Below are 26,732 nucleotides of genomic sequence, written 5' to 3' on the forward strand. Positions count from 1 at the left end.
CAGAAGAAAACTAAGATATCTATGGAAACCAGGAGAGAGAAAGGGAAAGGGGAAAGCAGGACAAGGGGATGGACTGCAGATGGAGGTGCTCCCGGTGGAGAAGCGTTAGATGTATCATTTCCATGAGAGCAGTAGACAGCCCTGCTATTCCTGATGCTTCCAAACACAGCATTAAGGGTATCTTAGAGTTTATGTGGAAGAAAAAGAAATGGATATGAGGTAAGTTTGCCATTGTTTGAAGCCATCATCTACCTGAAAATTCAATAGATACAACAGAAAACTACCTGAAAAATATTTCTAGCTGTATTAGACTATGGCTTTCAAGTAAGTAGTTCCTATTTATTCAATAAAAATTAACTAGTAAGTGAAACATAAATAAGGGCAGACAGGCACATGAGAGAACTATTAATAGTCAGTGGACTGGCAATTTGAAACCCAGGTTTTACCAAGGTGTTCTGAAATGCACCAGAATTTTGTCTCTGTTCAAAATGGAAGTTTTGGAATGCCTCAATAGTAGAACCCAGGATAGTAACTTATTATTAGAGAAAAGGTGGAAGTAGTTATCACAGGGAGCCATGGGCTTTGTGGAATCAGAATGGTTTGATCTGTATAGATCTGTGACAATGTTTAATTTAAGATAGGAACCCACAGATTCAGCCAAATATCACGTATCTAGTATCACGTACTAGAATATGTTGACATTCAACCGAAAAGCTTTGTAGATTTTATGGATATATGTTCAGTTAAGAGTCTCAGTCAGTTCTCAGACTCAGGCCCAATTCCTTGACCAGAATCTTGTGAAGAAAAGCAAATCCTCCTGGAGGAAGTGCCACCATGGCATGGTGAGAGTATATCCTATGACTCATCTCCAGGGCTTGTTCAAAGGGACCTTGGGTCAATTACAAGGTGACTGAGGACGGGAGAAAGCAAAACCCCAGCCTTTCCAGGGTAAAGCTGAAGGCACAGTGTGAGTTCTCTTTCAGATTGGACTCTCAGATAAAAGTCCTCTCGTGTGGTGGGTATGGTGTCATATGCTTATAACGCCTCATTATATTCCTGCACCCAGGAGACTAAAGCAAATTCTAGTTGAGTGTAAGGGCAATCCAGGCTACATCTTAAGAGCCTGTTATAAGGAGGAGGTGAAAGAAGAGAGGAAAAAGGAGAAGGAAGGAGAGACAAAGGATATAGAAAAAAAGAGAAAGAAGAAAATTCTCTAGATAAATATGGCTGTCAGAAGTCTATAAAATATTTACTTAAATAAAATGTTCACCCTGTATGTCACATTTATCTAGGCCTTAACCTAATGTTCTGATGTATTTCTTCCAAAATAAATAGAAATTGTGTTAAAAACTCCTTAAAAATATTCATGTCTTCAGACAGATTCTGAGTTCATGTTTATTTCTGAAATACTTAGATTGGATAGATAATAGTTTCAGTTTCTTTTTATTTTTAAATATATGAGGTAACTCACCATAATAAAAAAAGAATTAATAGGGGCTTGGGTTTATATACACTGCCTTGTCATATCTGAATAAACAACTAGGATGATTTATCACTTAAGAAAAGAGAAACAAATCAATGGATAGCCATATCCAAGTAGTGGAAAATTAAAAAGCTCAATTTTACTGGGCTATTGGAAGAAAATAGTTAATTATTCTAATGTTTCAAGTGAAAATACAACTTGAGATGACAAACATATCTAGATTAGGTAGACACTGATAAAAGAAAAATAGAACATGGTTGAGTGAAGACAAAAAATATTTGAGGGATTGGAGAAATGGTTCATGAGCTGAGTGCTTGCTGCTCTTAGAGAAGACTGGGATTCAGTTCCCAGCAGCCATATCAGGCAGCTCACAACCTCTTATAACTTTAGCTTCAGAGGATCTGATGCCCTCTTCTGGCCTTTTCAGGTACCTGCACTTGTGATCATATACTCACACACAGACACACACATTACTAAAAATAAAGCAACTCTTTAAAAATACATGGTTTTATATTTTTTTGACAGAATAACCTAGACATTTGCATTAAAAAGGAGAATGAATTTCTATCAGTGTGTCACCCTTATATGAACACAGGAAATATCCACACAGTTATTGAAAATACTAGAGCTGTAAAAGCAAAGGGAAAATTGTTCTGGGCAGAACCTCCTTGAAGTACTGCCAAGACCAAAATGTTCCAAGGAAGGCTGAGGACATTTGATGAACACAAAACACAAAGCCTGGTTATGGAGCCACTAAGTGGAGCTCCCTTAGCCTTTATTTATTTTTAAAAATTTTACATGTACAAAAGTATAAATTGCTACTATAAAATAACTAAGAGAATGTACCTACTGATATACTTGGAAATCATTAGTACAATTCTGAAATAACTATTAGAGGAATGACTGACTTAATCTGAGCTAACACCTGAACTAAGAAAGATAACCCAAATCCCCATGGTCCTAACCGATACCAGTGCAAAGGAGGCAAAGACCGTAATGCACTCATGCTACTCACCGGAAGCCCTTGTTTTCCCAGTATCCCAGGCTTTCCAGGGTTTCCTGCCATGCCGTCTACTCCATGGTAGCCTTGCAAGCCTTTCGGTCCAGGAAGACCTGGAAGTCCCTTGGTAATTAAAAATTATTGTCATTACAGAGACATATTAGGCAGATGGCATTTCATGGTATAGAGAAGGTTATATATTTCTATACCTTGCCTTAAGATAAAATTTTCACTATTTCTTAGTGACTTAATATTTGTGTACGCAAAAGAGTTGCCTTAAAAGTCACCCAAACAGATCTAAGGCAATAACTGCATAGAACATTTGCTTAGCATCCAGAAGGCCACCATATCAGCCCAAGAAAACATCTCCTAAGCAAAAATGAAAGCGAATCAGGCATTTATTGTGCAACTGCTTGAGCCTCAGTGGGATTCCCTGACGTTTCTTACCATGTCAGTCCATCTTTCTCTAGCTATCAAGAAAAGATGAGAGGTAGACACCTGTGAGCTTGAGATGCAGCTATCAGATTTTTCTGTAATCCCTTGCCTCATGTTTTCCCCCAAAGAATAAAGACTATGGCACTGCTTGTTTTCCTTTACGTCAGATAATCCTGTGACTGACATCAGGCCTGAATAACTTTCTACTCTTGAACAAATGGGTTTTATCTGTAGTGCCTTTGATATAAATGTGCTTACAACTTCTTCCCCCCACCCCCTTGTCCCAGTGTTGGCTGGGCAGCATCGGAAGCAGTATCTTTGCTAATCAGCCAGTCGGCACATACCTACCCAGCTAGAGGAGGACACTGACACAAAGGAAAAATTAACCTTTATTCTGGGACAAAGGACTGCTTTCCACGCCCAAGACTTTCTGCTCTAATTGCCAGGAGAATACGAAGCTGAGCCCTCCAATTAAAACCTAGCTCATGTCTTTTTAATTATTCTTGAAGACGCTGACCTTTGTTACCACTTACTTGGTCATGTTCCCAAGTTCCCTGTTTACAGTGGTTCACTAAGAGAGAGGAGTGAGAGTCCCCAGGGAGGGCTCCATAACACGGGGAAATAGCATCCTTCACTCGCAGGAACTTAGATTTAAACAGTAAGTTTGGTTCTGAGTTTAGTGGTTATATTTTGTTCCCTCTGTGTTCCAGCAGGGGTTTAAATTTTTTCAAGACAGTCTGATTTATCCAACATGACATAATTGGCCCAAACTATTCTACTTGCTAAAGTTGTGAATTCTGTTTAGAAAAACAGGAACGATAAAAAGGGGTCTGTTACTTACGGGAATGCCAGGTTTCCCAGAAGGACCAGGAACTCCTTTTTTCCCCTTGGGACCCTGAAAATGGGAAGCACAGTTGTTAATAGATAGAAATAAACTGACTTAAATAAGCCATGGGAAAAAAATGATGAGGCCTGAATGGCTCAGAAGCATACACAACTAGCTGTCTATTAGTGGAATGGCCATTTAATTTTCCCAGGAGGTAGGTGTGTGTGTGTGTGTGTGTGTGTGTGTGTGTGAGAGAGAGAGAGAGAGAGAGAGAGAGAGAGAGAGACTTCCATCATGAAACATGGGATAATTTGAACAGGTCACATATGAATTTTCTTTTTGCTCTGAATTCTATGACTTAAAAATTCAAATCATAACTGTAAAGGCATTATTTTGCAAATGACCCTACTTTCAGCAGGGTATAAGGGTCTAAATTCAGTAGATATTTATTGAGTATCATAATGTTGTGGCATCTGTTACATGCTAGGAATCCGAAGGCAAGGCTCCTGGTCACAAGACATTTACTATGTGGTGATGGATGTGAACCAAGAGCCCAAAATGTGCTTCCATGGAAGCACAAAGAACACGCTTTTAAATAAGAAAAATGGGTATTATTTCCCAAGGAACAGTTTGTTTTCCCATGTGTGAGATGTTTTAAGTCATAATTGATTCAGCAGTAACTGGCCTGCCAGGATAGTTAGAGACTTTGTCCTTGCACATCATTCCATTGTTCTGATGAGATCCCCAAATTATTTTCAGATGAAAAACAGTAACCTTGTGTACAAATAAGGAGAAGCATCGTATTGTCATTACCAGGCGTACTTCTGAGAGATCATCTGAAGTTACCCCAGACGGGACTGTTTCAGCCTGGAACGGTAAGTTCTTTTTTTTTTTTTTTTTTTTTTTGAACGGTAAGTTCTTAAGACAAGCGTGCTAAAGATACAGCAGACACACAAATAATCAACTTCAGATGTTACATCTTGGAAGATGGACTTAAGTGATTGAGAAGCATGCACATCACAGAGAAAAAGGATACCTTCTTTAAGAGACAGAAAGTCCAACTCTTCAGCTGGGCTTGCTGGTATGCATTGCATCATCCCAGCACTCTGGAAGCTGCTCATGGCTCAAATAATTTTTTCTAGTCAGGCCAAGGTGGGGCCAGGATAGTGGAATTATGGCAGTTGGGGCAACTAGGGATGGCATGCATTTTGTTGGATGTGTGGAGGATGACTGAAGACTCAAGTTACCTTCCCACTGTCTTTCCTGACCATGAAAGCCCAGAATGCTACTGCAGTCAAATGAGAAAAAAGCAAATGGGAAGCATCGTATGTCAACTGCAGCATGTTTGACTATTTTAGAGGAGTTAGAGGTAGCCAACCAATCAGGTTTCCATCATTTAGCTCTCTACCACAACATGGAATGGGCATTTGAGACAGACATTTTTTTTATAAAGACATAGGTTAAGTTAATACAGATAAAGTTTGATTTTTTAAGCACATTTTCATGTATGTGCTTCAAACATTCAAATAACAAAACATAAGATTTGTGCATCATTACACGGTTACTTTTAAAGATGATCTGGAATTATTTCAGAAGTGAAATGCTGTGCCCTGAGGGCATATCTCAAGACTTATCACAGCTAGAATGTCCTTCAGACTTGGGTGGGCATCAAGAAGCAGTTCCAAATAGCACAACACTAACGGGACTTTATGAATATGAGATATATTTTAAAAGGTCGTTTTGCTAATGCTAGAAGGGGAGTCGTGGCAACCTCCACACACTGAGAACTGTTTAACCAATACCAAGATGCTGGCCTCTACTCTGTATCATTCCTTGTCACAGTTATTGTCCTAGCTGAAAAGAAGTAGGGCATCTAGGACGTCCATGGTTTTGCAATGAGGTTTCATTATGTTCAGATTACAGCACACAACACTGCTCTTGTTACGGACTAAGTGTTGTGTGTTCCCCAAATTCATGCTAAAAGTCTGACTTTAATGATGAGGCGTAACACTTGGGCCTCTGAGAGGTGCTGAGTTTTTTTCCCATTACTTAATTAACTTTACATCCTGGTAGGAAGTTTCCCTTTTTCCTCTCCTGCAAGTTCCTCCCTCTCCATTCCTCTCCTTTCCCCCTGTACCTCTCCCTTTTTTCTCAGAGAAAGGGAGACCTCCCCTGGGTATCAACCCACCTTGGCCTATCAAGCAGGACTGGGAGCATTTTCTTCTGTTGAGCTAGACAAGGCTGTCCAGTTAGGGGAAAGGGATCCAAAGGCAGGCAATAGAGGCCGAGGCAGCCCCTGCTCCTGCTGTTAGAGGTCCCAGCTGAGGAACAAGCTGTACATCTTGTACATCTTGCATATGAGGGGGCGGGGAACCTAGATCCCTCTCATGGCTGTTCTCTGGTTCGTGGTTCAGTCTCTGTGGGTCCATATGGGTCCACGTTAGTCGATTTTTGAGTTTTCTTGTGGTGTTTTTGACCTCTGGCTCTTTCAATTCCTCGGCCTAATGTTTGGCTGTGGGTCTCTGTATGAGGTTTCATTAGTTGCTGGGTGAAGCCGCCCAGATGACGGTTATGCTAGCCTCCTGTTTGCATGTATAGCAGAATATTATTAATAGACTCAGTGGTGGGTTCTCACTCACGGCATGCGACTCAAATTGGGCCAGCCATTGGTTGGCGAGGTCAGAGGTTTTGTGTGTGGGTTGTCGAGCCGCTCCATCCACTGGAAGTGCCGCCTGCCTACGTTCAGGCTCCATTTTTGGGAGTGAAAAGATTGGAAGGGGTTAGTGCTCTCCAGTCCTCCAGTGAGGACACAGTGAGGAGTTGACATCCTGTAATAGAGAGATGCTCAATCACTAGAACCTGCCCACGCTGGCATCTTGGTCTTGGGCTTAGGCTCCAGAAATGATTCTGTGCTGTTTATAAGCTATGCATCCTGTGGCAGTTAGTTACAGGAGCCTGGACAGAGTGCTTTTTGAACTGCATTATATTTTATTTTGAGAATTTTTATATTAAAATGTCTTAAACTATCTAGCACCACTAGATAGTTCCGTAACTTGGCTAAGAGCTAAGCATTACTAATCCTTGCCCCACCCCCACTCAACAATAAATCACACAGGAAATCACATGTGGCCTAAGGTGAGGGAAGTGTGCTGTTGTGCAAGCTGATACTGGATGGATAACTGGGTTAGTACCCTAAGAAAGGAAGGAGTCACACTCGAACCAACGCTCCAAGTTCAATATAATAAAAGTAGATATATTTGGCGATGCCAGACTTAACCTACTCATTTTGTTTTATTTGAATATAAGTTCTTCATAAATCCACAGATAGAATATCTGTCTTTACATCGGAAAGGCAAAAGATTCTGCAGGAAGTTTCTTCAGGGTACACAAGAAATTGCGCTTTCCCCTTTTCTTGGGTTGCACTGAAACATACACCTAACGGCCCACATGGAGCCATTTCAGAAGCCTTCCATTCATGGGCACCCCACTGGTTCTCTGACTAGAGAAGGTGGTCTAATTCTGGTGATAAAGGACAGTTTAAGGTCCCCTGTCAATCGAAACTTTGGCTTTTTGCTTTTGATCTTGCTTTTATTAAAGAAGTCTCAAGGGTAGCCATCACAACGCTCAGCTGGCTCCAACTTCCCTTGGGTGGTCAACTTCAGACAACAAGATCAGAAAACAGAATCAAGGCTTCATGCACGAAGTTTTCTTCCTCTCTTCTTTTTAACCAAGAAATTGTAATTCGCTAAGATCCAGCAGTTTGGTGTTGAGAGAGAAAGAAGGCTTTGGCTTGAGTCCTAGTCTTTGAGGCTCGCAGGACTTTCACTTATATTTGTGTCACAGAAGTCTTTGTAAGGATGCAGTGGTTTTTAGCCTCACCTTTGTCTAGAGGTACCTACTTCCACAAGCCCAGTGGATAGGTTCATTAGTTAGTTAGATTTACCTTTATTTTAATTTATTAAAAAATTGTAATTAATACAAGATTTCAAAGCAATAGCTCTTGTATAACAGTGAGACTCAGGAAATTAAGTTCCTGTTTCTGGTTCTGTTGCAAATTAGTTCTGTGATCTTAGGTAAGGCATAATCTCTCTGGGGTTTAAATTTCTTTATTTCTCAAACGAGACTGCTGTCCAGATGATTTTAAGGAGGCATTTTTAAATCTAAAAAATAAACTCAAAGCTTTTCAAAAACAATATGACAGCAATTGGACAGGACTCATCTGGCCACCAAAGGAGTCCTTAATTAATAATTCATAATCAGCGTTTATTCTTGTACCAATTAATTAGTGGTAGTATAAACTCTTAGAGGTCCTGAATTCTGCTTTGGGTTTCATGTGCCAGCACGCATCAAAAGCAACTGTTTTCTTGTATCATGTGGATGTCAAGGCATGGACTCGGAGTCTTTCAGCTCCAACACACTGGGACAGCTCCCTAGCTCACTGGAAAGGCAGTGGTCTCATACGAGATTTTGATTTTCATCACTATAGTTTTAACAGATACTAACAAGAACCAGAAAGTTTGTTATTTGAGAGATATGTCAAAAGATTAAAAAGTTTCTGATAAATGTAAAAGTTTTAATTAGAAAATTTTAGGCACTTAAGATAAATCCTTGACAAGCACCCACTTCCTTGGGTAGGATGTAGCATTGTTCTATGGGCTTATAGCTTGTTGCACAACTTTTTCCACTTTAGACACTAAAAATAGTAAGTGAAAATGAAAGACACAATGTTCCTCTGCATTTCCTTTTCTTCATCCAGAGCAGTTTTTAATACTTAACTATGTATTAGTCTTTGTTTATTTAGTGTGCATGTGTTTGTGTATGTGCACGCGCATATGTGTGTGCAGGTTCATGTGTGTTAGAAAATAACTTTGGGTATTGTTCCTCAGGCTCTACTCTCTTTTATTTTAATTTTTAAGTTATGTTTATGTGTGTAAGTCTGTGTGGGGGCATGTGCACATAAATATAGGTGCCCATGGTGCCAGAAGAGGACATTTGATCCTATGAAGCTGGTCTTACAGGTGGTTGTGAAATACCCAATGGGGGTGTTGAAACCTGAACTTGGGCCTTCTACAAGAGCGATAGTAAAGCCATCTTTCCAGCCCCTCTTCATCCCCTCCCCCATTGACCTGCAACTTGCTGAGGAATTCACCTGTGTCTGATTCTCTGCATATTTTAAATATCTAGGCCTTTAAAATACAGGTTCTAGGAATCCCAACTCAGGTCCTCATGCTTGCAAAACCAGTAATTTACTGACTGAGCTATATCTCTAACTCCTAATTCTTTTCTATTAAAGAATCAGATGTGATGTTACTACATATATAATCTGAATATTTAAAAAGGCTTGTGGCCGAACAACTATTGAGCATCTATTCAGCATATCAACCTCATTGTACTGGTTAACTCTGCCAGTATGAAACACATATCTGAGTAAGGACACCTTTATACATTAGTAGAAACATAAATTCACCATCATTTTTCTATCTATTCCTATACATTTTAAAATTAAGCTACAGTACATATTCTTAAGTGTTCAAAATTAAGGGACAGGAGTGGTTAGTGGTAGAGAAGTTTTTTTTTGTGTGTGTTCAAGGCCCTTTGTTCAATCTCTTCTACTAGAAAAAAAATATATTAATCTTGAATCAGTAGCATGTGATATCAGGATGTCGTGAGCACCAGGATAGCCAAGGACTGTCAGTGCAATTGAAAAGCCACCAGCTGTGTATATTTGAAGCCAGCTCAGTCTGGAAGAAGTTTAAATTTAGTGAACCAGCAGAGCTGCCATCTGATTGATAATGAATAATTAATTTGCTTTATGAAAAAAAAATCTCTTTTCCCAATTGTTGAGTCTATGATACATAATCAAATGACTGTTTCTCCTTTGAGCCTATGAGATAGATTATTTGCTTGAACAAACTTCAATCAGACTCCTCGACCCTGGTCAATCTATTCACTTGTTTATAGAGCCAAAGTATAGCAGAGTCTGCTCGGTAAGAACCCCTGCCCTCCATCTCTGATCCCTCTGGATGCAGGATTCTTTTTTTAAATATGTTTTTATTTTAATTTTTATTAATTACACTTTATTCACTTTGTATCTCCCCTGTAGCTCCCCCCTACTCCCCTCCCAATCCTACCCTCTTTCCCCCTTCTTCATGCATGCCCCTACCCAAGTCCACTGATAGGAGAGGTCTTCCTCTCCTTCCTTCTGATCCTAGTCTATCAGGTCTCATCTGCAGGTGTGACTGCATTGTCTTCCTCTGTGGCCTGGTAAGGCTGCTCCCTCCTCAGGGAAAGGTGATCAAAGAGCAGGCCAATCAGTTCATGTCAGAGACAGTCCCTGTTCCCATTACTATGGCACCCACTGGGACACTGAACTGCCATAGGCTACATCTGTGCAGGGGTTCTAGGTTATCTCTATGAATGGTTCTTGGTTGGAGTATCAGTCTCAGAAAAGACCCCTGTGCACAGATTTTTTGGTTCTGTTGCTCTCCTTGTGGGGCTTCTGTTCTCTCCAGGTCTTACTATTTCCCACTTCTTTCATAAGGTTCCCTGCACTCTGCCCAAAGGTTGGCCATAAGTCTCAGCATGTGCTTTGATACCCTGCAGGGTAGAGTCTTTCAGAGGTCTTCTGTGGTAGGCTCCTATCCTGTTCCTTCTTTTCTCCTTCTTCTGATGTCCATCCTCTTTGCCTTTCTGAATAGGGATTGAGCATTTTAGCCAGAGTCCTCCTTTAGGTGTACAGATTTTAGTATGTTTATCCTATATTATATGTCTAATATCCACTTATGAGTAAGTATATACCCTGTGACTTTCTGCTTCTGGGATATCTCACACTATGGACACCTGATTTTTGACAAAGATACCAAGACCATTCAATGGAACAAAGATAGCATCTTCAACAAATGGTGCTGTTCTAACTGGATGTCTACCTGTAGAAAATGCAAATAGATCCATATTTATCACCCGGCACAAAACTAAAGTTCAAGTGGATCAAAGATCTCAATCTAGAACCAGACACACTAAACCTGCTAGAAGAAAAAGTGGGGATGCAGATTCTTTAGCCTCATGTAAGATCTGATTACCTTGGCTTGTCCACACCAGGGCTCCTGTTAGTCTACTTATCTGGACTCTCCCACATTGCTAACACTATCCTTAGTAATTTTCCATCCCTGGATCCATCCTCCTTGTGTCTGCTGGTTCTTTATTCAGAATCAAACCCAATTTCTGTCCAACTCTAAACACCTCATTATGGGGCTGCCTATAGCCATTGTAACTGTTATGAACACAGTTTTTATTAGCCTTCTTTAACAAGTGTTGAATAGTTTTCCTTGTTTACAACTTCTATAACTTGTTTGACTGATAGTTTTTCACTCTACAATGTTGATATTTCTGTTTGAAACCGTAGTAGAAGACTACCTTTGGGGATATTGTTAGGCATATTTTTTTACAAAGCCAGGGTAGGTAAAGTGCAGTTTAGATGCTAGTCAAGAGATATAAGTCAGTCAATCATGGTTTAGCACAGTGTTTAACAGCACCCTCCCACCCCCAAGAGGCTTACAGTGATCTCCATTCAGTAGAGTGAATGGCTATTTGAATTAGAAACAGCAACCGCTAGTGTGTTTGCTTTCTTAAGCCAACAATAAAGTTCATACTGCCTCATATAAATCCCACTTACTTCAGATCCTCTCTCTCCTTTCAGTCCGTGTCCACCCTGGTCGCCGGGTTCACCCTTTAATGGAAGCCAAGGGAGAAATCTCATGTAAAGCACACAAGAAATGAGCTACATTAATGTGATTTTTCTTTAAATGGCAGAATTACAGAATGCTTTCACAACATACTGGTGGCCCTTGTTGTCCACTGGCACCTCTGAGTCCTGGCACACCCGCATGGCCCTAGGAAAATAAAATAATGTATTAATTCAAATAAGCTCTGTCATGTGACCTAGAGTGTTATCATTTAAAATGGAAGCACAGTACTCTAGAAGTTAACTTAAATATTGAGTCTTTGAAATAGGATAGAACACAATAGTTGAGGGATATGTTTATGAATCTGCTATCCTTATGGTGGACCAATATAATATTTTTGTTTTTGTTTCAAAATGTGTGTTAATACAGAAGATTGAATGGTGGATCACAGTGGTGCCTGATCTTCAAAGCCTGTAAATGTGGTAATGTTTGGAAGAGTCTTTATAGATGTTATTACATTAAGGTTCCCAGAGCACCTGAGCCAGCTACAAAGTTCAGGATGGTGATGGTCAGCTATAACTTTGCTACTTCCCTGGCTTGTCATAGTAGGGAGACCTTTCCACAAGGATCACATAATCACCAAGTGCCTATTTGGACTCTATGAAGTCAAGGCACAGTTCCTACGAACAATAAAGCACTTCCTGGGAGTTTCACTTCATGTCTGCTATCTCTTGGTAAATGCTGACAATGCCGGTCTTGTGAAGTAGCAAAACTTAAACGGGATACAGTAAACTCTTGTGAAAGAACTTGAGGGAAGTGGTCCATTCTTTCTGAGGATGGTAGTGGTGGGTGAGCTGAATGGCTATGGGACTGTATAAGCAAAATGGGGACAAGTTCAACCTCAGGGAATTCATGTGCAAGATGAAACAGTGAAGATTTCCCGGTAGAGGAACGAGTAGAGAAGGTAAGTAGAGATTTATGTGACAAAATGGATTTGAGAGGGCTATGGCTCAAGACCTCTGGGGACTCTAGTTAGAGAGGTATTGAAATAATCCAGACAAAAGATATCTTGAGAAAATCAGTTTAACAGTGACAATCAACTGTCTACTTCCTTCTTGTCTGATCACCTTGGCTAATCTCTATCTTTCAGAAGTGACCACAGAACATCGTCTGTGAGACAGAGATGAACTCTGTCAAGTAAGCCACCAGTTCATTAATAAAAGCATATTATGCATAGGGCGTAGAACTAAACATTATACAATAAACTGATAATAAATACATAGAAAAATTATAATAAATACATACAAGGTATAAATAATAAATAATAAAAGGTAGTCTAAACTTAGATTCTAATTGGAGATCTAAGGCACCATGTAATAATAATAAAAAAAAACAGCAAAAATGTAGTAACAAAAGGCAGTAAAATGTGTTGAGTGATGTAATATTACAGGGCTGCAGAGGGCAAGGTTGTTGTTAGAGTGTGTCACTGAAGAGGAAATTTAGAGACAAATTATGAATTGCAGGTAGGGTCTCAGTAAGCAAGTATTATGTGATACTGAGAGCAGGCAGAGCATCTTTTGAGCAAAGAAATAAGACAAAGTACAGGGAAAGAGACATTGCAAACAAGAGACAAGAGATGGAAGGCAACAGCATAAAACATCATCAATGGGAACATGAGTCTAAAAATAAGTCTAAACTTGACTCTAAAAATAACATGTGGGCTAACCATTTCAGGTGATTAAGTCTCTTTTACAAAATCTAAGAAACGGAAGAGGCGAAGGGCTGATTTAAGCCATGGTGCCCCCATGTTATCCATCTATTTCTCTGCCTTTATGAGATTTCTACTCCATACCACGGACTCTGCATCCTAGAAATTGGGATGTGGTAATGAAAGAAAAGGAAAAGATTCTTATTCTCCTAGGTCTGACATTTTGATGAGTGAAGACTAGTAATAAAGAAAAAATAAAAAATAAAAAAGTGGTAAGGTGATATAATGCTCTGCACCATGATGGAAATCAGGTCTACTTTAGTTATGGCTGGCAGATCTGCTTAAGTAGGGGTGGTAGGGTTCCCTGGTGCTAACAGTCCAGCTATGATGAGAATAAAGCACCCGTGGGAAGAAACTAAGATGATATTAGAGAGTAGAACGAGCTAGATGTCTTCTGAACTCAAAACAGAATGCATGGCCAATTATCTCGGGTGTTTGCTTGTTTGAAACTGAACACGGTTTTGGGGAAATTCTACTTAAATTTAAAAGCAAGGTGTGTAGCTCGCAATGATTACCTTATAGCCCTCGTCACCATGCTCTCCTCTCTCTCCTTGTTCCCCTACTGGTCCCTAGAGATATCACACACAAAGACAATCAGTTTATGGTTGTAATTCCTGAGTACAGATACTACAATAAAGATGGCTTATTCTTTTTCTAAAAATGTAAGGATCAATGTACAGTAACTTCTTTAAGCCTGCTATATAACTGAAAAATGGTTTAATTTCAACTAGTATCAAAAGTATTACTAAATTAAAAACTTGATCTATAACTTAGTAATTTATACACAGTTGACATAAGATTTAAAAAGTTTTATATCCAGCTATTCAAACTAATATAAGAAATTATAACACAAGTATATAATTAGTATGAGGTTCATTGCTAAAACATAATATATAAATATAATCTCATAATGATTCTGCTATGAAAAATATTGAAGAATTAGAGTCTAGTAAAACCTTGAATTATATGAGTATAAAACCATATTTTAAATCTTGTAGTTTTCATAATGTTACATGAATTAAAATGTATGCAAGACTTAATTCCATTTATTTTACAGGCTTTTTCAACTAACCTAAAGAAATAAGACTTATTTTTAAAAATACTTCTCATATGAAATTTTTGATATGAAAAACTGTTCAAATAATAATATTTAAGGCTTACACAAAGTATTGGGAGTATCAGTTACCACACACTAGAGCCTCTGTCTTAACTGAAATTTAAATTGAGGTAAGTCAGAAAAGGAGTAGAATTTATTATAGACTACTGATAGACAAAATTGATCTTACTCCTAAACAGTTAGTAGGCATAACAAAAAAAGACAGAAGCTATGATCCTGTCTTATTCTGGGTATCTGGCTTAAATCCCGGCCTATCTCATGTCTACTGAGAAATTCCACTGTAATTACATTTTACTTTTAGTGCAGAAGTATATATTACATTTCGGTGGACAGAATTTGATTGACATTCCTGAACCTGAGAAAGCAAATATCCTATTGTCTACTTGGGATTTTTTTCTGTTTGTTGGACAATTTATATATTATTTCCATATATTTCCCTCTAAATCAGTGGCTCTCAACATTCCTAATGCTGTGACCCTTTAATAAAGTTTTTCATGTTGTGGTGACCTCTGACTGACCATAAGATTATTTTTGTTTCTACTTCATAGCTATAATTTTGCTGTTATGCATCATAATGTAAATATCTGGTATGCACGATTTCTGATATACAATCCCTGTGAAAGGGTTATTTGAACCCTAAAGAGGTTATGACCCATGTGTTGAGAACCTCTAAGTGGTTTAGACAGACTAGAACATTTTTCATAAAGATACTTAAAACATTTATATAGAGACAGCCTCTATATGAAATGTCTTGATTCATTTGAAACAGACTATAATTTTCTATATTCTTTCTGACAGTAAAATATCAATGGCAACTGTACCATAGAGCCAGATCAAAATACTGGGACTATTCATTCTGAACCCATGCCTCTGGCATCCTTTGATACTTTGTGAAAAATAGAAAATAGAAAATATAACTAATACGCTTATTTCTTGAACTAGGCATTACCCAGCCCCTTAAATTTACATATGTCCTTCACCTATTACGTTAGTCTTAAATGATCGTACAATTGGTTATTTAGATATCAAAGCTATATTAGTAGCTACTTTTCAAAAAAAAATACAGTTTGTCTTTAAATATGTATGGAGAGGACCTAAAACCCCTCCTCGGCTATAGCCTATAGATTCAGTCTCCAAGTGGGTTCCCTAGTAAAGGGAGCAGGGGTTGTCTCTGACATGAACTCAGTAGCAGTCTCTCTGATCATTGCCCCCTGAAGGGTGTAGCCTTGCCAGGCCACAGAGGAAGACATTGCAGCCAGTCCTGATGAGACCTGATAAGCTAGGGTCAGATAGAAGGAGAGTAGGACTTACTTTATCAGTGGACTAGGGGAGGCACATAGGGGAAGAAAAGGGAGGGAGGGTGGGATTGGGAGGAGACAAAGGAGGGGGCCACAGCCAGGATCTAAAGTGAATAAATTGTAATAAATAATAATAATTAAATTTTAAAAATTAAAAAATGTTGGATTTGAAGACTATATGTCCACAGTCTTGAAAAAACATAGGCTCTAATGACTGTTTATAAAAATGACCAAACCATTTGGCAACTGTGAGTAACTTATAATAAACATATACAGATCAGATTTTTATAAAAATACTCCAGAAACAAATCTCATCTTGATAATTGAAGAAATATTTGCCCTAAAAAGTCTAGTGCATATTAGTTTTGGGCCATCTCTGTTCAAACTTGTCATGCATTCAATTGAAAGTTAGATTTCATAATTAATTTTCTTAAACATATATCTTGGCTAAGGATTTTCATGCGTGTAGTTTTTCATAACTAAGATTTTTACATTATTTAGATGGTATCGAGATAACTATTGCTTTACTATAAAGCCATGTTATGAAACTAGCCAAATAAAACTGACAAGATATGTTTGACATCGAAAGCTTCTGACTGACTTTCATCCTTAGGTACTGAAATAATTTTAGAAAAGACCTACTGGTTCACCTCGGGGCCCAGGAGGTCCTAAGACTTGGCTGTCTTCTCCTGGGTAGCCCTAAAAAGAAAATGAAAATTTATTAATGCAACTAAATTAAGAAAGCACATTTAAAATACTCTTATTTTCTAATGTTATTTTTTTTTTTACTTTATTTAAGTGAAAGCTTTGTAGCTAAAGAATTAAATGTATCACATCTCATATACAGTTCTTGTTTGTATATGGTTTTTGGAAGTATTAATCTGTTTTTCATCATAGAGAATGAATCTTAGAAAATTTCCTAACATGTAGGCCTTCAATTAAATCATAAGCTGAGTTGTGCTATAGTTTTTTAAAGCATTAGAAACTTTAAATCTAAGTTAATATTTATATGCTATGGTCATTTCACTCATTACCTCACATCCTCTTGCAATAAATAATTTTGCTTTTATGAAACTGTGTATCAGAAAACACCCTCAAATATACTGTTTCATCTCAATCTTCAATTAATCCATGGAAGCTATTTTAATAATTTATTTAAGTTTTAGTTCCTTGGTATTTATATCCTATTAGAATTTGCAAATTTTCCAGCTTGAAAAGTGGTTCTTCTATCTTTTGCAACATTTTCAGGCATTCACTTAGAGAGAAATCATAGGCTTAATACATAACTTTGGAATTAAAAGGCCAAACATAACACACTCACCTTTTCTCCTTTAGGTCCTGACAATCCAGAGGGTCCTGGCTGACCTTGATGACCCTGTAAGAAGAGAGACAAGCAGAGAGATAGTCCCCAGAGCAAGCAGACATGTGCTATGTCTCCCAAGCCCATGCTATAATTCATTGCAGTATTCTGAGAAGAATACTGAATAGAAGTTGAGAATTAGATACATCACGATGCTTTATCAAGGGAAACAAACCTTTTTAAAGAACAGGGTTTACTTTACATATTAGAACTTTCTTTTTTCGGTGGTGGATATCTATATCTCTATCTATATATATGATAGTAAAGGTGTAAAATCCAGTACGAAGCTCCACAATGACCATTCTAATTGCACAGAAATGTGAGACTTCGGGTCTAACTTCATTGCATTTGTTTTTACTTGCATGGTCTTTATAATACAGTTTTAATAAGAAAAAAGTAAATTTTAATTTGCATGTTTGGGATATAATATGAAATAAAAATGCTTTCCTGTCTGTGTTAATATTATATATATATTATCACAGACAGGAAAGCATTTTTATATTATATATAATATATATATTATATATATAATTAGAAATACTTACTCTGTATCCTGGGATCCCTGGTTCTCCTTCAGGTCCCATCAATCCTAATGGGCCCTAAAGATCAAAATAAATATAAGAGATAAAACACAAATGTTTAAATTATTAAACGTCTGTATCTATTATTGAAACTTTTACCTTTACATTTTCATGGGTTGAAATTCTACACAGTACAATTGGGAAAACAGAAAAATAAAATGACATCCCCGATTTTTTTTTTATGTGTTTCTTTAGAACCACAAAAATTCCACAAACAATGTTTCTGGATCATTTCTGGTCTGTGCCTACTCAGTATTGAAAAACACATTCACTTATTGGAATGCTGCTGCCTCCTAGAAGGTGGTTGGAAATGCAGCTGTTGTCTGTCAAAGTCTGTGGTCACTGGATATCAGAAAGTGGAACCTGATAGTGTTTGATGTTATGGCTTCGGGATTCAGAACAGCTCCATCTTCATAGGGGTTCCGGTTTCAGGAGTATGACTTTAATATGGGCCAAAGTTGATAGGTTGGAAGGAATATCAGCAATGAATGTGTTGGTAAGATTGTAAGATTATTGTTATCGGTATTTTACAGGTGACCAAGCCATATAAATTCAAGGCTGATCAGCAAATGCTCCTAATCTATTAAAAAGATTGCCCAGGCAGCTGAAAAACAGCTAAAGTAATAATGATTGTAAAACTGTCCTGTTTTTTATATTTTCAAAGAGTTTGCACACTGGTTTCTCCTGTGTGGGTCTCATAAGAAGAAGAAGGTAAGGACATGAAAGCTCAGGGTAGGTGTGTGAATTGCCATGTGCTATACCAAGCAGGCGCGGGAATCTGCCTGTGGATGTACACTTGATTAGGTTTCTTCACCGTATCTCATATACAACATTTATTTTGCTGTATTTGTAAAAGTTCACGTTACAGTTATTAACCATGAATCAGGATTTGGATAGGAACATATTTCAGTTTGAGAAAGAACTGTGAAAAGCCAATTTAAATAAGAATTCAGAAATTATGCATTACAGGGATTTTTATCCTGGAATGAAATGATGCATTTACAATACTACCTGAAGGTAACAGAAGAAAAACTGCTAAAGCTTTTAAAGAAGGTTCTATGCTCATTAGATTGAGATGAATGGCATGAGAAAAGGGGGAAAGATATTTATTTGTTTACTTGAAATAACTCTGTAAGATAAACGTAACTTTGTGATTTGAGACAAAAAATAGGTCTCAACATAGAGACAGAAGGAAATTGTTTCTGATGTGCAAATAGTTTCAAAGAAGTTTCAAACTCTGAAAACAAAGATATTGAAGGGGCCGAGTGGAGTCAGCTGGACTAATTTGGGAAAGGGGTCGGAAGCTTTTCCTGCTTCCTTGCTTGTTCTGAGTACAGAGCAGCCGAGGCGTTTCCTTAGAGGTTAAATGAGGCTGTTGTGTAACTTCGTCCAGAGAGAGAGGCGCGACTGAAGGCTGCTGCTGGTTCCAAGAACGGATACATGGGAGCTGCTACCAGGAGAAATGAAAAGTGTGAGGCTTAATGAAAACAGGGGCATGCACCTTAATGTACGTAAGAACGTATTTGCTACACGCGGGACCAACACAGAGCTGAGTGTTTGGAGAGGTCATTTCTCTTAAAATTCGGTGAGAGACTAAGAAGAATGCTGAAGATTGAGGAGTTCAGTAAACGAGCTTATTGTCATAGAGACAGGGTGGAACTTTGTGCGCACACACCCATAGAAAACACACAACCTCACAAATGTTCAGTACATACGGTCTCAAAATTTTAGTTCTTCAAAGCAGGAATTGCAGATTCTATTCTCTGCATGTGATGAGACACGGTAAGAAAGGAGCAAAGACACACACAAAAAGGGATCTACTTAAACTTAAAAATTCTTCAGAACAACTCTTCCTGAGAAGAAAACAGAATTTGTAATTGCAGGCTGTTTAAAAGCAAATGCTGGAAAAATACCAACATAAAAGGAAGAGAAATATAGCTAGTGACAGTCAGAAAGATGTAGATTAAATCATCAAACCAAAGGGCCAAAGGGCCTCCCTGTGGCCATTGAACATTTATAGAAGATTATGACTTTTTTTTTTTCTTGTATTTCAGCTATTACATTATCTTTGAACTCAGTTTTTGAGGGACTCCAAGGTTTTGGAGGTCTCCAAGTGGCTTGTTTTCTAATCCTCTGTGTGTGTGTTTCTTGCTGTGATTTGCACATCTGTTGGGAGAGAGGTGCCCCCTAGTTACATTGCTTTTTCTAGTTGGCCTTCTGTGTGCTTCTTTAGCTTTCTGTGAGTCTTCTGACATGACACCAACTTCTGCTTAGAGGGAGACACAGATACATTGCTCTGACAACAAGCTCGGGTTAAAATGCAGTAACATCTTCACTCCAGTAAGGCAATGGTCCAGGGAAAAACAGAGTAAATAGGAGAGAAGCACGGGAGAGAAGCAAACAATGCTGCAAGACCTCCATGTCTACATGTGGAAGAATGAAAGTAAATTCACATCTTTCCTTTGTTCACAAATAAATTCAAAGTGGATCAAAGACTGGAATGTCATAACTGGAACTCTGACCCAAACAAATGAAGAATTTAGTAAAATCCTAAATCTCCTAGTTGAAACTGTCATTTAAGAAAGAAAGGAGATTTCTCTAAAGGAAGAAAGCATATTTCAGAAATAATACTCGACCTGAGACCTCAGGAGGGTTCTCTCCAGGGACAGGGACTGCTCCTTGTCACACGGCCTTACCTCTGCAGTCCTTACCACTCTCCACATTCCAATCAGTGTACTAAGTCAAAAGAATAAACATGGAAGGCTATATCTTTCTTCACCGTAAGTTTATTCATTGAATGTGTGTTCAGAGTATGAAAATAGATTTCTTATACAGGTCTAATAAAATAGTATGAAGGAAAAGGAATTATATTAATGAGAATAAAATTTATTGAAAACCAGAATACTCCTTATACAAAAGATGTTAGAGCAGAGGAAAATGGTATAGCCCTAATCAGAGATTCGTGAGCAATGAGTGTGTGGAAAGATGTCTCATGTTTCTCTGTAGAAAGGTCAGCTGTTAGTAGAAATGGAAGGGCTGATTCTAAAGTTCACGCATAAGATGAGCATAAGAGCCAGGCTTCTCTGGGAATGGAAATACCCAGGATCTGTTCTAACAGACCTCAAAGGATGTATGATAGACAGATCAGGCTCCCATGGACCAGAAGTCGATTGATTAAACCACTGCATACTTGATTTTAGTTACAGTAAAAGCTTTACGTGAAATGGAAAATACATTGAGTATTAAACAGTAAAATTAAAAAAACATTCAGTGGGGGAAGACAGACATCTATCTTCCATAACTAAAGAAACAAAAACATCTCTACATGGCTTAAAGAATTAAAAACAATGTTATAAATGTTTCAGGATGAAATATGGAAGAACATTTTGTTTAAAGAAGATTTTGCATACTTTAGGTGGGGAATTTCTAATAAGAAAATAAAACCCAGGAAATGTAAAGGAAAATACTGACAGCTTTGACTATTAAAGTTAAAATTCTCTGCTTAGCAAAAGACAAAATTAATAGATAATTGACAGAAAGGGAATCATTTGTAGTTTATTTTGTAACATGCTTGACAAATTATATAAACACTTTATATTTTTGAGTAATGGTTGCAAATTAGCAAGAAAAAATAGCCACCAAAGTGGAAATATGTCCTGTGTGTGTGTGTGTGTATGTATGTGTGTGTATATATGTGTTTATACACACATACATTTATTAACAAGAAACTTTCAGAAGAAAAAGTATATATTACATAGTTATAACAAAGGAAATTTAAATATGAATGCAAAATATATATATTCTTATTTATCAGATTATCAAACACTAAATGAATTAATATAAAATATGGACAGTGGGGCTGTAGCTTTTGGAAAATGGACTGAGAAGGCTTTGTGTGTATATTTGTGCATCTATAGGTATATGTAACAATAATAATCAAGGAAAAGGAACCCATAAATTTGAGGGGGAGTGGGGGGCATGGGAGGGCCTGGAGGGAGGGGACACAGGAAAGAGAAGAGAGGAAGTAATATAATTATATTTTAATTAAAAATATATTTAAAAGTCTTTAAAGCTGAATACTTTTACAGGAAAAATTCAAAAGTGGAAGCTTACATTAAAGGAAATATTTTGGGCTGCATTAATTCTTACGTTTATTAGAAAATTCATCACTTTATATCATATTTTCAAAACGTAGGCAAAAGGCAGAGAAATACTGACATAAAATGACTGAAGGCCTGGGTGCCAAGCTGTCAGTAAATAGTGGCAAATTTTCTTGGGAAAGCAAACAGACCTGGGCTCTCGAAGGCCTTGGTGATAGGTCTGGCACTGGCTATTTAACTGGAGATGAGGTTACTGCAGCCGCAGGTTATAGCAAGTTCAGGGAATAAGACTATCTTTGAAGTGTCTTCTTCATGCTATGGTTTTCTGAACAGGTCACACACATACCAGCAACACAGTTTTCCCGACCCAGGCTCTGAGGCATCCCCATGTCAGGCTGAGTTCATGCAAAAGATGAGATAAATAGATGTTGGGGAGATTTGCCCCAGCTGTTTAGAAAGATAATCTTGAGTTTAAGCATGACAGGTTCAAGCAGTGAATGGAAATACATTTCAAGTTCACTTAATTTTCAAAACAATTTGCCAACACGACAATAGCTTTAGACAGATATTAAATCCTGATTTCAAGTGCTCAGTGTATAAACTTTCCTACTTAACTTCGAAGTTAAAATCAGATTTTTAAAACCCTGTTTCATATTTTATTTCCATTTTCAATTTTCCCTTTCCTTTTTCATATCCAAAACTCACTAAGCTGTTTAATGCTGTGGAATGCCTGCGAGTCCCGCCATGCCACAGAGATAGATTATTTTCAGTGGAACCTCTGCACTCTCTGTGAAGTCAATCAAGGATGACTCTCTGAGAGCATGGATTCAGTTCTTTTCCATCCACAGTGACTCAGAGCTGAAAAGAAATCAAATACTGACCACAGCACCTCTAGTTCCTCTGGCACCTTTAGGGCCGCTTCCCCCAACTTGTCCAGGGGAGCCTCTGCTTCCGACTTCTCCCATGGGTCCTATTTGTCCTTTATCACCCTGTGGAAGACATTAGCATGAATGAAGGTAGATGTATTAAGTAATTTAACTATACCATGTACGTGAATAGCTCAGATACGTGGCAAGCAGAATCCTATGGATTACTGTTATTGATATAGGTCTGTTTTCTGAGACAGAATCTCACTGTGTACCTGTGAATGGTCTGGAGCTTACTAGGTAGATCAAGATAGCCTTGACCTTGTGGGCGATCTTCCTGTTTCTGCTGCCTGACTACTGGGTATTTGCTCTCTCTCATACACACACACACACACACACACACACACGACACACACACACACGACACACACACACACACACACACACACACACACCACAGATATATACTATCACATTGGCCTACAATTGTGCAAATTAAATATTTCACTTCAAGTTAAGAACACCACAGATTATCGTTAACAATAAGAAACTACGGTCACATGTTATTTAAAAATAATAACAGTTTTGAAAAGAAATTAAAAGGACATTAAAAAAAACAACCAAGCCTGCTTGGGAGAAGTCCTGTGTAACCAGCTTTCAAACATACTTTGCTACAAACATGTCTCTCTTTTGCATGTGTGTATTGTAATTGTGAGAAAAGAGGCCTCATGAGATGTCCATTTCCACAGAGAACTTCAGCATCCCAAATAGCTACGGCATGCCAGAAAGAGTGAGCACAGAGTTCTGGACTTAAAGGGTCATCAGTCTCCTGACCGCAGCACGTCTGCAAGGATCCATGTTGTTTCTTGCACCACTTCAGATCCTTTAGAAACCTGCATGCCTCTGGCATTAACTTACAGACATTTCTCTAGACCCACAAGTGGGTGCTTAAAAGCTATATTTGAGTGTGTGTGTGTGTGTGTGTGTGTGTGTGTGTGTGTATTGCTGCTTTGGAGCAAATACTGCTAGGCAATTATAAAGCTCCCCAAACTGATACTGATGCTAGTTGCATTATCAAGTATCAGGAAAGAGACTTAATGATAGGGGGTGTATTTTCAAAGTTAGAAATGGTAGTTAAAACTTTTCTTAACCTTCTATTGACTAAAGCTGAAAATGATGGCTCAGGTATAGAACTAAACATTTGAGGCAGCACAGATTTTAAGTTTACTCTGTGAATGTGTACTCAGCTGTCTGTTGGAAAACCTGTTAACCATACTTCACCAATACTGGGACAAATTATTGATATGATACAAAGATGCATTTTCACAGCAACATATTAGGATCTTACAAACACATCAAGAATTTTGTTCTTTTTGGAAAAAGAAAAACAAGCAAGTGAAATTTTTTCTTGATTTCTGGATTTTGTTACAGGAGGAAGGTGAGAAAAACCAACATTTTCTATTAAGAAACCAACCATTTCTATTAACCTACAAATAAGAGTAAGCCCCCAATTTCCCCCGATATTTTACTAAACTTGTTCTCAAATGGCCCAAATGAAATATTTTTGTTTTATATCTTTCCTTATCCATGGCTTTGTGGTAAATAAGAGACAAAAGAAAGAAAGCCAAGTTTGACTTTCCAAGCTATCGAGTGGGAAATCTGCCCTCAAACAATGATGGTAACATGCACCATTGGACTAACCACTTAGATGCTAACAACACATTTATAAGTCTTGATCACCACATGCCTAATGCAAACACAGCCATTGTAGTGCTCTGTAGATCTTTGGAGATAAGAAGAAAGAAAACTCACATGAAAAGATGGAAAAGAATTACCTTTTTCCCTGGTCGACCTCTTTGTCCTGGGGTTCCCACATTTCCTTCAGGTCCCTGTTCATTCAATATAAAAAAGAAAAAAATGACTAAAGAAAAAAAAAACCTAGGCTTTGAATACTTCTGTCAGATAATCAGTGAAATAAACACTAAATATAAACAAAGGTTAATTTTCAACACTCATTTCTATAGTTGTTTTAAAATGTTACAATGATTAAAAGGCAAAGTAGTTACCATTCTATGAATGTCATATGCACATATAGGTCAACACAAACCCTGAACTGTTCTTTTGGAAGAAAGTTTCTTGGAATATACCCCTTTAATTAATGAGAATGTGATGAAAGTGCACCCAAATGCATTCATTTTAGTGAGCTGCATTTAACTCAGCATTTCATTGAAAGAACAAAGTTAAAAAACGTATCTACCACATGGTCAAGGCAAGTCTCAAAATACCACTGAAGTGGAGAATAAAAAGGAGGCAAAAAGAATTAAAGAAAAAGGGGAAAGGTAAGGAGAAAAGAGGCAGTTGTAGCAAGGTAAAACAACATTTTGATTTCAACTGGTAATTCGTTTTCTTTGCAAAGTAGAGTTTTTAAGGTAAGAGTGTGGTGCTGCTCGGAGCTGTGCATCAACAGTGAAGAAATGTAATCTATAGTGCGCCAGGCTGCCAGTCCTAAAATGGGTAGTAATAATTACAGTTTTCTTTTCATTAGTTGGAAATGGAAATGGAAATTTCAGATTTGTGTCCCTGAAGCTTGGCAAGCGTAGGTAGACAAGAAATAAATGGTGGTTCACCACTGGGCTGTGCAGGCTCTTGATAAATATTTGTTGAATGAATAAACAGACACCCAAGGAAGTGACTCACACCCTACACTTCCCAGCAAACACTATTCTAGTCCCAGTCCCTGACTTCAGAGTCCCAAGGAGCTATGTTTGATGGCTGCACCACAGCTGCATCCAGAGGGAGAAATGAGAGCTGCGCTGTGTGGGAGACTTTCCCTTGCAAATAAATAAACAAAAAATTTCAAAAGAAGCTGATTAACTTTCACAGAGCTTTAACTGTCAGGCTTTTCTGGTCTTAATTGCCACACAGCCACTGACAAATGAGGGTTAGAGAGATCTCAGCCATCGGGAACGATAACTGCTCTTCCAGAAGACCCAAGGTGGCGCACACAATTACCTGCCTCCAGTTCCAGGCTCTCCTCTACAGGCACCCACACACGTATTCCTACACAAAGAGACATACTCACACATTCCGTAGTTTTTTTTAAGCCTCTGTTTGTTCCTTAAATAAAAGGAGGATATAATAAAAACTCTTGGATGTGTAACTAAGCAAGCAAATGAAGACAACTGTGCACATTAAGCTTGGAAAATATTGGCTTCTAACAAAGGGCTCAATGAAGTTAGTTTTCACCAACCTCTGCCCTTTGAGTATTTAGTATTCAGTAATTAAATACATGTAAAAACAATAGAAATTCAATGAAATCCCATGTGCTTGCTACCCATGTAAAGAACAAGACCAACACATGTGTATAGGACTGGAATGAAGCACAATCTCTACTTTTCACGGTGAGCTGGGCGAGGGGGGACGATCTGGTACGATCACTGTCTGGGACTCTCTGCTATCTCCACACAGTTCTTCACAGGGCATTCCTCCTCTGCCCACGCTGCAGCACATGGCAGATAATAGCACTACAGTTCTGCACCTTTAAACTCTGGCTAGTGTCGTACTAAATGCCTTCTGATCCTCACTCCCTCTGCTTTTGCCATTATCCTCCGTGTCTTTAATCCTTCCACATTTTTAACTATTGTAGGGTTCCACATGGTAAGACCACAGTTTAACCATGTTTCCCGGTGATTAGACTTTCTTCTACTTCATAAAGTTGCAATACGTAAATTTGCACATGACCGTGCCTAGAGTTTCATTTGTTTCTCCTTGAGTTGAATTGCTGGCTTGTGTGTGTGTGTGTGTGTGTGTGTGTGTGTGTGTATGTGTGTGTGTGATTATTTTTCCTGTATGGACCATCAGTAATTACACCATAATTTATTATATAGTAATTTTCCTTATTAATACAAAATGATTAAATATTAATAAATCAAATGACCAAACATCAAGTTTCAATACAGACTCAGATCTGATTTCAGGGCATTTTCTTTTGACATCTGTAAACCATATAAAATTAATCATATCATGGTAACGTTAATAATACTCTGATATCATGTAAGTCAAGCTATCTCATTTGCCTCCCTCTCTACACACCCTCAGGTTGTTCTTTAAAAGTGTTCTAATCTATTATAACAGAAAAAGCTTATCTTAACAATTCACAACATACAAACTAATGTATGGAGAGTAAACAAAGAGATAAACAAAATGAAAATTTGGA

General features: G+C 38.0%; 1 protein-coding gene across 1 annotated transcript in view; it reads right to left on the bottom strand.

Annotated features, from left to right (window-relative positions):
- Positions 1 to 26,732, bottom strand: part of Col24a1 (collagen type XXIV alpha 1 chain) — a 247,837-nt gene that overhangs the window by 45,847 nt on the left and 175,258 nt on the right. Inside the window, exons 38-47 of the mRNA XM_055614315.1 lie at positions 24,352 to 24,405; positions 22,532 to 22,639; positions 17,515 to 17,568; positions 16,931 to 16,984; positions 16,252 to 16,308; positions 13,710 to 13,763; positions 11,580 to 11,633; positions 11,417 to 11,470; positions 3,760 to 3,813; positions 2,499 to 2,606 (exon numbers count right to left, since the gene is read on the bottom strand). Of these exons, the coding sequence (XP_055470290.1) occupies positions 2,499 to 2,606; positions 3,760 to 3,813; positions 11,417 to 11,470; positions 11,580 to 11,633; positions 13,710 to 13,763; positions 16,252 to 16,308; positions 16,931 to 16,984; positions 17,515 to 17,568; positions 22,532 to 22,639; positions 24,352 to 24,405 (651 nt within the window). The remainder of the gene's footprint in view (positions 1 to 2,498; positions 2,607 to 3,759; positions 3,814 to 11,416; positions 11,471 to 11,579; positions 11,634 to 13,709; positions 13,764 to 16,251; positions 16,309 to 16,930; positions 16,985 to 17,514; positions 17,569 to 22,531; positions 22,640 to 24,351; positions 24,406 to 26,732) is intronic.

This window comes from Psammomys obesus, unplaced genomic scaffold, assembly GCF_907164565.1.
Source record: "Psammomys obesus unplaced genomic scaffold, mPsaObe1.curated_primary_1811, whole genome shotgun sequence".
Lineage (NCBI taxonomy): Eukaryota > Metazoa > Chordata > Mammalia > Rodentia > Muridae > Psammomys > Psammomys obesus.